This window comes from Phaseolus vulgaris, chromosome 3, assembly GCF_051622355.1.
Source record: "Phaseolus vulgaris cultivar YP4 chromosome 3, ASM5162235v1, whole genome shotgun sequence".
Classification (NCBI taxonomy): Eukaryota; Viridiplantae; Streptophyta; class Magnoliopsida; order Fabales; family Fabaceae; genus Phaseolus; species Phaseolus vulgaris.
The window spans coordinates 16432864-16445186 of NC_143500.1; the positions used below are offsets into that span (position 1 = coordinate 16432864).

A 12323-nucleotide genomic window follows, 5' to 3' on the forward strand; every position below is an offset into this window, starting at 1 on the left:
TCGACGAGGACTCGGTGTACCCTTCTCCCTATCGTCACCACTGAGATTACCACTGGGTCATTATCATGTAGGACCACATCCTGCAAATCAACCTTTGTGATGTAGAGGTCGAGCTCAGGTGACAGGTCAGGTTCCCGTGCTTCTTCTGCCATCACCTTTCTAGCATACTTTATTCGCTGAGAGGCGGTACATCCTCCCCCTGAGATCGTGTTTACCTCGCCATGGACTGGCACTTCGTGTCCTTGATCCCCTGCTCGGGTCACCATCGTTGAGGCTTCGTGACCTTCCTCTAGGTATTCCTTCAGGAAGCCATCCTTCACCAAATCATCCAATTGGTGTCCAAGCGCTAAGCAGTTATGCACGTTGTGCCTAAAGGCCTTGTGGAATTCGCACCAGGTGCCCCTGCTTGGCCCCAATTTCTTGTCACTCTTTGGGGGTGGTTTTAGCTTATCAGACACGTCTGGGATAGCGATCAACTCCTTGAGGTTTATTCTGAACTTGTGTCAACAGGGCAGGTCTCCCTTCGCTCGCGCCCTAGTCTGATGCTTTTTCGGCTTGTAGGGCACGTGTCTGGCTGGTGATCTCTTCTCCGTTGCAGCTTGAGCTCGGCTGCTCTCCCGAGGTCTTGTCGGTCCAACGCTCCCACGTTTTTTCGTTACCTTCTCCTTTGCATCGATATGGGCGACAACTCGGCGCCAGATCTCGCTAAACGTCTTTGGCTGGCACCTTATTAGAGAATCGCTGAAGGGCCCTGATAGAATTCCTCGCCTGAAGGCGTGCACCATCATAGCTTCATCCTTGGTGTGTAACTTTACCACTAGTGCCTCAAACCGATTCAGGAAGTCCTTCAGGGGCTCTCCCTGGTACTGCTTCACATCAAAGAGGTCGAAAGAGACAGGGGGTGGAACACGGTTGACTATGAACTGCTCCCTGAACAATGTGGAGAATTGATCAAACGAGGTGATGTGTCCATCGGGGAGACTGATGAACCAATGCAATGTTGTGCCTGCGAATGTCCCCATGAATAACTTCCAATGCATGGCATTTGTTCCTACCGAGATCATCATCTAAGTGTGGAAAACTGTGATGTGGGCCTCCGGGTCTTTTGTGTCTGTGAAAGTGATTTTTGGGGTCATGAAATTGGTGGGTATCATGACATTCATGATTTCCTGGGAGAATGGCATGGGGCGAGCCCTGACTGGGATAGGCGGGCTTTGCTCCCCAACTGCGCGTTTCCCTAAACGTTGCAAATCTTTCCGCAGCTCCTTATTGTCCCTGCATAAATCTTCGTTGTCTGTCCGCGACGTATTCAACTCGATCTTGAATTGGTCTTGCCTGAGTGCCTGCTCGGCTCAAACCTCAGCCAAAACCTTTTCCTGATCAGCCTTGGATGTCGCCACTGTCTGCTGAAGAGTGTGAATAGTCTCCATGAGTTGCTGCATGGTGACTTTGTCGCCTTCTTCCTGTCCAGATGTACCTTGTCTTCTATTCCTCATATTGCCAGATAGCTCTAATCACAACTGTGGATGGGACCTAGGGCCCCACGGTGGGCGCCAAATGTTCTCGTCGGTTGACGTGGTCGCCGGTTGACTCTAGGAACAGGTTGTGACTTCGTTTGCCTCTGTTGGATTTTGCTCTTTCCCTGGGATGCTGGAACACGACGTCGTTCGAAATAGATGGGGCCCTACCTGTTGATTGCACTCCGATGATCAAGTCAGTATTGGGCTAAGAAACAATAAGTAAGTGAGCAAGTAGTTTCAGTCTTAGAAACAATGTACCTTTACCAGGGATCTCGTGATGTGATTCCAATAGCAAGATATAGATGATTCTTTGACATTTTATGGAATCAACTTGAGTTGGAGAATGAATAGGCACTTTTAATAGAAATTGGATCAAGGTTCTATGAACAAGAACTCACCAAAACTAGTGCCAAAACACAAACTCATATGGAAGTTCCAATTATTGTCAAATTGAACCGATTAAAATGAGAGGAAAAGTAAATGAACCGATTGAAACTCTAAAGAAAGCAATTGAACCGAACAAAACATGAAAAGGAGCTACTGAATTGAATTAAAACAGTAAGAAATTGAAAAGAACCGAACAAAAATGCAAGAAAAGGAAGATGAACCGAATAAAAGAAACTACATTTGTTTTAGAGTTCATATGGACATGGAAATGGAAGAACTAAATGGAGAAGAGAGGAAACTTATGTGGATGAAGAACTTGATTGATGAACACGCCACTTGAAGTGTGATTGCTCCAAGATAAGTGTGAATTGCCGCCACTTGAGGGAACCAAGGCTCTCAAGATGAGACTAGGAAGAGGAGAAATCAAATATCACTCACTCAATCACCAAATTGGGAGAGTTTCTTTACTACAAATTCCAAATCTCCATTATGAAGGACCTAAGCCCTCCTTTTATAAGAGCAAGGGCTGGTCATGAAGCTTACAAAACAAGCTAACCAAAAGTCCCTTGCATGCTACTCACTTCTAGCACCTAAAGTTAAGCATGAAGAGTCACCTTCTAGAAAATTCTAAACTAATGCCTAAAGATGCTTTTACAAAAGAGGTATCTAAGGTTTCCCTCTAAGTACCTTCCTAAAAACTATATATTTAAACATTCTACATTTTATAAAAGAAACTATAAAGAGAGATATTTATTTGAAGCCCATTCTTTGAAGGTTTGTAGACTTCTTTGGCTTTAGGCTTGATCCTCTCTTTATTTTATGTCTTCTTTTAATTTTGAAAAGACTAGAAGGAAGAACTTCAAATGTGTAGGTGAATGACCTCTCCCTTCATTAATAAAAGCCTCCTTTATTTGATTCTCATCATCTCGAGTCCCTTTCATAGACTTATTTTAGGTTACTTCATTGTAACAACCCTTCTCTCACGAAAACCTTATCTCGAGTGAAAGTAGGTTTGATGTGAGGACAGTCTGTTACAATGTCGCGCAATCTTAATGCAACAACTGCACAAAATCTTCCTCCTTGGAGTGCATAATCTTAATATCATGGCCGCCAAGGTACCAACTCATGTACCAACATCATGGGGCCCATCTGTTACTGTAGGCGCTCTAGCCTTTACGTATCATGCATGCAGCTTACCCCTGAAAATCCTAGCGCTCTTGGGCATAGGCATCTTTAGGGGATATTTACTTGTGCTAGACTCAAATGTACTATACACACCACATGCACTTTCGCTTATCAGGCCTTACATATATACGGGTTTCAACACATGCATTCCTGGGCCCACTCACGTGGCCCATTAACTTGACCTGACCACCGAACTGACATGCTCCACACAGGTGCCAATGTCCGATCACCTGAGCACTGAGCTCAGCGCTCTGGTCCAGTTCAAATTTTATCTGCAAAGTAACTTGTGTGATATTTCTTTATTATAAAATTTAAGAAAAAAAGATAAAAACACCCGAAATATGAAATAGATAATTCTTAAATGCAAATGATAACATTATAAAATATTTTCTTTAACTAATTGCATAAGGTTGTTTTTGTCATATAAAAAGTCACATATTAAAACAATAAAAATTGAAAATTTATAACAACGTGCATCCAAATAAAAACAAAATCCATAAATCAATAGTGGATAAATAAATTTATAGATAGAAACACAGCATAAATTGTGCAACTTTTGAAAGCATTGTGCTGTAAATTTGAGTCCTTGTTTTTCATATGTAAACATAAAACAGTGCCTTTCCCATCTATATAGATTGATAATTTAAGTGATATATGTTTCTCTTTATTATTCACGTATTTTATACAATTGATCATGTTAAATATACATCCAATCATCTTACAGGTTAATGACAATGTAAACCCAACTTACTTAGTCATCGGCATGATATTTTGTTAACAGGTGAAGAGACATTAGTTTATTGTATTATTTCAAGTATAATCTTATAATGGATGATAATGTCAACCTCAGTTAATTTGCGATCGCATGATGTTTTCTGCAAATGTATTGCAGTTTTTATTCATTCAAAATATACTCAACTTCCTGGAAAATATACAAAAAGAGTTTGAGGAGGGATTCAAAGAGCTTCGGTTCGATTTTTGTCTAGATCCAATTGAGTTGGGCCTTAAGCACCCAATTGATTTTGGAATTTTTTTTCATAAATATTATTTTACACAAACAAAAGTTTATAAATTGTAAAAGGCAAATTCTACCTCCACCCTTGCATCTTCTTCTCCATATTAAGTATGAAAACAATTATAAATGAGACATAATTTTATATTTTTTAAATAACTTTAGTTGTATCAACAACCACCAGTTGAAAATAAAAATGAAAACATCATATACTTTCCATCTTAAAATAAAAAAAATATGGAAATATAGAGGAAGGTATGAAGGTGTTGAGAAAAATATGCTATTATTAAAAACTATAAAAATAAAAACTTCTATCAGAATGCACTGTTGAACTATTCTAAATGAAAAAAGATAAACAAAAAGTAAACGACTACGTAAAATGAAAAGAAAAGATGAAGGGCACTTTTATGTTTTGCATGAGCACAAAAGTATACGAACAAATTAGGTGTATAAAGAAAAAACTTTTTGGTGGTGACCCAGTAGAAATATCTTTTAGAAAAATAGAAAAGATAGACTTAGAAAGATGCTTAACGTAACCCAGGAGTTAGGACAAGATACAAGATTTCTTCCACTGGAAAGCCTTTCGATGAGTTCTAGAAATGAAATTTGTCAGATTTTGCATGCCTTCACTAACTGACTTTCACATTATTCCCAACCCCAATGGTTAATTCATTAAACTACAAAATGTAAAAAAAAAGTTATAAGGAGAGAAAGTATAAAGTTATCTAACTTCTAGTGCAATTTGGTGGAAGAGATTTTTTTTCTAATTTTGTTATGTAAAAAATAAAAATAAAAAGGAACTCTGTAGAATAACATAAATATTCTTACGCAATACCACAAACCCACATATTCTTTTATTAGTAGGAGGGTGGGGAATTATATTAAATTGTCAAGACAATTACTACCTCCATTTTTTCTTAAAGGTTCTATGAAAATACCAATATTCATTTGTAATGTTTTAATGATAATTTATGTAATGAGTTCAATATTTAATTGGTCTGTTTAAAAATTAAATCACTTTTACTCAAAATAATTATTATTTATATTAAATGTTTACCTTTTTTTTTATAGTAAGTAAGAATTAATTATGTAACTAAAAATTAGTAAAATATATTAATATGTATAATTATATATATATAAGTAAAAATCATTTTAAAATATAAAATAAATTTATTATATTTTTACATATTTTTTCTAAAAAATATAATATATTCAAATTTTATTTCTACATGTAATATATTATTGTTCCTGCCGGTTGACTTGAGGGCCTTCGTACGTCTCACGATACTCCCACCCCGATTCTCTGTGCCTTCGTTTGTGTCTTCCTTTCGATCAAACACCCGAAACCACAAAGCAAAGGGCGCCCTAGAGGTCGTTTGCACTCCGACGCTCAAGTTAGTGTAAGGCTAGGAAACACCAAAGTAAGCTGTAAAAAGCTCCTGTGTAATCTGTGTGTGTGAAGCGACGCGAATGAATAGCGTATCTTACTAAGTTTGTTACTTCCCTTTATATAGCCTAGGGTTTCTACTATTTCTGTTACCCAAAATAGGCTTCCTAAGGGGGTGGGCCCAGCGTCGCTCTTACCCACTCTTAGGATAACCTAGCGCGTAGGATTCCCTAACGGGAGTGCAATCTCTGACGGGATGACCACCTGGATGCCTCCTCGTGCACCTGATCTCGGGGGTCACTCGTTTTGGGAGCGCCCTAGCTGTTCACGTGTCATGCATGCAGCTCACCGCTGTAACGTGACCCTCACAGGTCGTATCCCTTCCGGTGACTCTATGCTTGTGTTGTGCCTGAACGCGCCATCCACTCCACACGCATGGACTCTCGTGACCTAGGCTTCTCCCTAACTGATAACTGGTGTGTGGTCTGGGATTCATCTCTCGTGGCCTAGCTCTGCTGTTTGAGTCACCGATGTCCGACCTCTCTACACTACCTAGTGGCACATCAATACATCCTGGTGACCGATATCTGACCACTCTTCAATACCTTAACGCAAGTGTCTCATGAGACACTGACCCACACCGCCCGTGGAACCCCGCTTATGTGGCCCCATCATTACTAATGATCAACGACGCCCGAAGACTAGTCGATACAATTATATAACAATAACATGTTTATATTATTAATTTTATATAAATAAAATTTATTTTTTATTTATAATTATTTGAAAAATAAATTTAAAATCCGGTTTCCAATAATCCAATTTTGAACAGATTTAGAAATAAACTTCTAAAAGAATTTGAAAGAGTTTCCTTTTTGTATTTTTTTATAAATATTTTCTTAGAAAATATCACTACTATGACTTATTTCTCATTACTGTTGTTGCATTTATTTATTTTTAGTTAGAGCATACTCATATTCATGCTCTTCCATGATTACTCCATGTTTCATTCCTTGATTGTATTAATTGTCACAACATCAACAACTTTTATTAGTAAATTAAATATATTCTGAACCATATATTAACCAAAATCAATTTATGAAAGCATATTTTAGCGTTTTTAAAAAATTTAGAAAAAAATTATTTCACACGAAATTTACAAATAATTTCCTGCTAACAACTGCAAATTACATTTTAAAATATACCTATTTCAGGTTTTTTAGAACAAAAATTATTATTTTAGAAAAAAAATAAATAAGAATTTAACTATAATAGAAAAACCGTTTAGAATTGGGGTTTACACGAAGCGAATTATAAATTGATGGTGTAATAAACTAAGTGGTTAAATTGGGTGGTGGTTAATCCATGTAAGTAATTGGAATGGTGGTTTAGTTGGGTGCAAAAAAAATAATTTTGGATATTATTGTAAAAAAAAACATCGCAGTTTGTGGTAAAGGTATGTTACAGGATTGGTGTTGGTGACGGTGTGTCTCTCAAAGATTTAGCGAGAAGCAAACCCTAGCAACAGCAAAATACAGAAAATCAATCCCAATTCATGAGAATCAAGTGGCATCAATAGGAATCAATTCCGCGGATTCATGCAATTCCAGTGATGGCAACTCTTCCGGTGGAAGTAATCACCGAAATCCTCTCCCGTCTGCCTGTGAAGTCAGTGCTGCGGCTCCGCACCACCTGCAAGTGGTGGCGCTCCCTCATCGACACCACCCACTTCATCCTATTCCACCTCTGCAAATCCCACACCACCCTCATTCTCCGTCACCGCTCCCACCTCTACACCCTCGACCTTCAATCCCTCGAGAAACCCCTTGAAATCACTCACCCGCTCATGTGCTACAGCAACAGCATCAAGGTCCTCGGTTCCTGCAACGGCCTCCTCTGTATATCCAACATCGCCGACGACATCGCCCTCTGGAACCCTAACCTCCGCAAGCACCGGATTCTTCCCGCTGACCGCTTCCACCGCCCCGACTCCTCCCTCTTCGCAGCCCGCGTCCACGGCTTCGGCCATGATGCTGCCTCCAACGACTACAAGCTCGTCAGCATTACCTACTTTGTGGATCTCCACAACCGCACCTTCGATTCCCAGGTCCAACTTTACACCCTCAAATCCGACGCCTGGAAAAATCTTCCCAGCATGCCCTACGCCCTCTGCTGCGCGCGGACCATGGGCGTCATGGTCGGCGGGGCCCTTCACTGGATCGTCACTCGCAAACTCGAACCTGACCAACCCGATCTCATAGTTGCCTTTGACCTCACGCGCGAGATCTTCCGTGAAGTTGAGCTTCCTGTAACTGTGAAGGGAAATTTCGATATGGAGGTGGCTCTGTTGGGAGGGTGTCTTTGCCTGGTGGAGAACAAGGGAAGCGGATTTGACATATGGGTTATGAGAGTGTACAGATCCACAGATTCGTGGGAGAAACTGTTTACCTTAACGCAGGACCATCTTCAAATTGGATTGCCAAAATTAAAATCTGTGAGGCCTTTGCTTTTGGACAGAGGCAGGGTTTTGCTTGAACAGAACCGTAGTAAGCTCTGTTGGTATAACCTCAGAAATGGCGATGTGAGTTTCGTTAAAATACCCGGAATTGGAAACTCCATTGAAGGCACAGTTTGCGTTGAAAGCCTTCTCCCACCCACTCTACTGAACGTCCGTGACGAGAGCGAGATGCAGGGACTGGGCCACCTGAAGAATAGGAAGAAAAGGTACCAATGCTAATTGCTTTTTGTCTCCAACAAAATAAATTGTCACATTCAGAAACAAAGGGGCTTGTGGCTATGGAAGTTTTTTTTTTTAATTTTAATTTTATTATGTATTGTATCCGTGGCTGACTCTGTCTAGTAGTGAGTTGACTATAACTTGAACCAAGTCCACCTCTCATGACAGGTGAAATTATTGACAAAGTTATTAAGTGTTGTCAGATTTGATTTGATGACTCAGTAACTTTTCTCAATTTAGGCAGGTGAATCTATTTAAATTAAATTTCGCATGCATTATAGTGTTTTTCGTTTTGTTGAAATTAATTATTTTCGAGGTTGGACTGTGGATGGACTTTTAAAAATTCATGGTATGTATGTAATGTATCTTATTTAAAAAAAACCTCGGGAGAGTCTCGGAGATCTTTGTCTATTTGTGGAATTACCCTAAAGTTTAATCTGATTCACACTTGGATCGGTGGGCCAATTTGATTTTTCAACGCTCATCGTCTTTCTGTGATGATGCTGTTGTACTTACTACAGTTTTTTCGCAGGGATGACTTCCTGTCTAAGGGGTTCAAATTGACGTTGTGAGCGAGCAAAATTAGAGGACACGGTATACTGCTGAAACTGGTTTGTTCTGTGAATTGTTGAGTTGTCTCTTGTTCTGAAATTAGCCCCCTGGTTCATGGGTAACACTTGGGAATGATCAGTAACAAAACCACACTTTTTAATGTTAATTTTTGGGACTTTCAATTCCCACCCTTTACTGCCTCGAGTTTGCTCATGTTGTTTTTCTCAGGGTTGAAGAGAGACCAAAGTGCTCCAGTTTAGAATGTTCAATATCAAGAAAAACCATACATAATCACAACCTGTTCATACCAACAAGGAGAAAAAAAAAGAAGCGCCATGGCCCCTTAAGTTTGTAATAAGTTTAAGCATAGACTCCTGGGCTGCTGCAAACTTGAGTTCATTGCTCCTTGGGGTGGGGGTATGCATCTGTGTATTTTAATGGTTGAAGCCACCCCGATATACAAGCCACGTTTATAGGCAAATCTGACGTACAGTTTTACATGAATAGTTGTCTGTTCGAAGAAAGTGAGTTTTGTATGCTCGATTGAGAAGTGAATCGGAGCACTGTTTTCTTCTCTGGATTAAGTCAAGGATGCCGTTTCCAACAAATTACTGAATAGTAATCAGGTTTTTAAGATTTAATGAATTTTAACGAGAGATATCGACACTGTTTTTAAGGGCTGTAATGTAAAGGTTTTAACATTATCGACAGAATTATTGTTGACATATTTTACTTTTAGGATTTCGTTTTGTACATATCTCATTTTCACTCTCCATTTCTGAAAACTAGTTATAATTCGGCTTCGTATGAATTTAATTCTAATACGCTTTTTCTTTTATTTTAACAAAAAAAGGATTTTAAAATAATTATACAATATCAAATTTGAAAATATATTAAAATAAATAATAAATTTAAGTTAATAATACTACTTTATTATTATACAATAAAGGATTTTAAAATAAAGGATTTTAAAATAATTATACAATATCAAATTTGAAAATATATTAAAATAAATAATAAATATAAGTTAATAATACTACTTTATTATTATATTAAGATTCAATATTATATATTCATTGTTAATATTAAAACCATTTTCATTATATTATAACTATGCATTAAAATTTAGTAGTAATTTTATGATATTGCATTAATATTAAAAGTAATTTATTATTAAACATTTAAAGAATTGATTATCATTATTATTATTATTATCAAGAAATTGTAAATTTAAATATTTTGTTTGAAGAACATGTAATTATATTGAACTAGTTTATTAAAAAGTTTATTACAAGGCCATTTTTTTTGTTAAACATAATTAATTTTTAACTTAATTATATGACAATTAGAATACATCTTGTTAACATAAATCATTGTAAGAATAATCATTGATAATAATATTTATAAATTTAACTAATAAATTTAAATTATTGACTTAAGTTAATACTGTAAATATTCATTTAATATTGAAATTGATGATGTAAAAACTTATTGTTAACAATTTAGAATAATTATTAATGACTAAAGTAATAATTGTAAGGATCAAGAAAAATAGTCTTAGAGGAAGAAGTGGTACAACTAAAATGACACCTGAATATTTTATTATTAAATTTAAAAAAACATATAAATAGAAATTTTGTTATTCAATTTTATTTTAAAAAGAACCACCATTTCTCTAAAAAGTTCTTTTTCCTTTCCTATCCTTTCTCTCCAAGATTTTGTCTTCCTCGCTCATTAGTTCGGTGATCAGAGTTCACTATAAGACTCTTGACAATGAATACTACAAGACTGCCTGATCAGAATCTCTAATAGAGTAAGTTCATTTTTGCCCTTGTCTTTTAGTCAAATTTTGAACTTGTTAGGTTGTTTTTGTCTTTGCTTTGCATGTGACCCTTTTAGCTTCAGGGTTAATCTCTGTTAGCTTAAAATCCTAATGATATAGTTAGATTTTTATTAGGACTCTGTGGTGCAAGTTAAGTTACCTTTAAGTTCTTGGTGGATTTGGAGCTCTTAGCGAATATCTGCTAAATTTCAGGTAAGGGAAACTAGCCTTAATTTCTAATAAACACTAGGCTAGAAGATCTGGATGTGGGGGTGACATGGTCACCAGTCTCAAACTTTCTTCCAGGATTGTTTGTTTTAAGTATATTAGAAATTGACTGAGATTTGAATGTGAAATTTGATATATGGTTGCTGTTATACAATTATAATGTTGTTAAGTATTGGTTGTTTGATGTTGATTTAGAGTAATTTAAGCTATAGCAGGGACTTTGTTATTTTGGGTGCTCTCTGGTGTAATTTAGATCAAACTAAACTCTTTTCGTTCAATCCAAAAATTTCTGGGTGCTCTCTGATGTAATTTAGATCAAACTAAACTCTTTTCAATCAATCCAAAAGTATTGGATGTACTCTGGTGTCATTTAGCTGACACTAAAATATTTTCGATCAATCCAATTATATATACATATATATATTACTATTATTATTATTTTAGCATAGTTTAGTTTGGATTATTATTGTTAAATAACTTTTTGAATATATTTGGATGGTTAGAAAGTTTAAATTATATGTTATGATTGAATGGTGCATTGATGTATTAAATGAAGTGTGCAATGATGTGGAAATAATATCAAGACATAGTATTTTCAGGAAAGAAAATACCGTGTTGAGATTGTTATTAAGGTGTATTGATTTGTGAGTGTCCTGTGAATGAGACGATCCTGACTCTACTGATATAATGAAATCACATAAATGAAGTTATTTAGTTGGTGAGATTCGAAGGAGGTCCATTTGGCTGAGTCTGAGGTTTGAAAGAACTGATTAGAGCGGATCAAATGGATTTGTCATATGAAGATGATGAGATGATGAGATATTGAGATAATTATGCGCATGACTTTGTGGGTTTCACAACAGTAGTATGACAGGTGCAGGTCTCTGGATTCTAATTTCAATACACGAGTCTTCCGGAAGTAGATTAAAGTGTCTATGTGATATGAGACAGTGGACGTCTGACATGTGAAAGATGAATATTGAAATTTAATAGACACTTGATGATTTGAGAATTTGTATGAGACTTGGTGATTTATGTTTATTAATTTCAAATTGAAATTTTATAGAATTTTGTTTTATATAGCTAGCTTACCTTGTTATTTGTTTGTGTTGTTTCTTTATCTATGATGATCGTGTATTTACACGGGAGCAGATGATGTTACAGGTGATAAAGTTCCTTAGTGAGAAGCTGGATGATGGAAATATTTTATTTCTTTTTGAACAATTTTTTTAATGTTTTTTGTAAATATTTAAAGTTTTATGAAGCGAGATATATTTTGAAACATTTTAAGAAAAAGTTGTGGAGATTTTTTTTTATTATGTTTATATATTCATTTTAATATTTTATACAAATTATATTTTTTTTTAGATATGGAAAAATATAGGGATGTTACATTTGGTATCAGAGCAATTCATCCTTAGGATGACCTGAGGGTAGTGAGTTCATTGTGTTTCTTTTGCTTATAAATAATTGTTGGAGTCTTAATTAAAGAT

The 12323-nt window shown here is 36.3% G+C and overlaps 1 protein-coding gene across 3 annotated transcripts; it reads left to right on the forward strand.

Moving 5' to 3' along the window:
• The first annotated feature begins 6787 nt into the window (after positions 1–6787).
• LOC137806758 (F-box protein CPR1) lies at positions 6788–9535 on the forward strand. Of its 3 annotated transcripts, none has more exons than XM_068607027.2 (3): positions 6788–8215; positions 8761–8839; positions 9009–9535. In XM_068607027.2, the coding sequence occupies exons 1-2, from the start codon at positions 7104–7106 to the stop codon at positions 8798–8800; spliced, it is 1152 nt and encodes a 383-aa protein (XP_068463128.2). In that variant the 5' UTR covers positions 6788–7103; the 3' UTR covers positions 8801–8839; positions 9009–9535. The 3 variants fall into 3 exon arrangements, with proteins under 3 accessions (XP_068463128.2, XP_068463127.2, XP_068463126.2); XM_068607026.2 differs by having other exon boundaries at positions 8761–8822; XM_068607025.2 differs by having other exon boundaries at positions 8761–9535.
• The last annotated feature ends 2788 nt before the right edge of the window (positions 9536–12323 follow it).

Coding starts and splice junctions, on each gene's coding strand:
- LOC137806758 (XM_068607025.2), top strand. CDS start 7,104: ATGGCAACTCTTCCGGTGGAAGTAATCACCGAAATCCTCTCCCGTCTG. Junction 8,216..8,760: donor CTGAAGAATAGGAAGAAAAG/GTACCAATGCTA, acceptor GTTTTTTCGCAG/GGATGACTTCCTGTCTAAGG.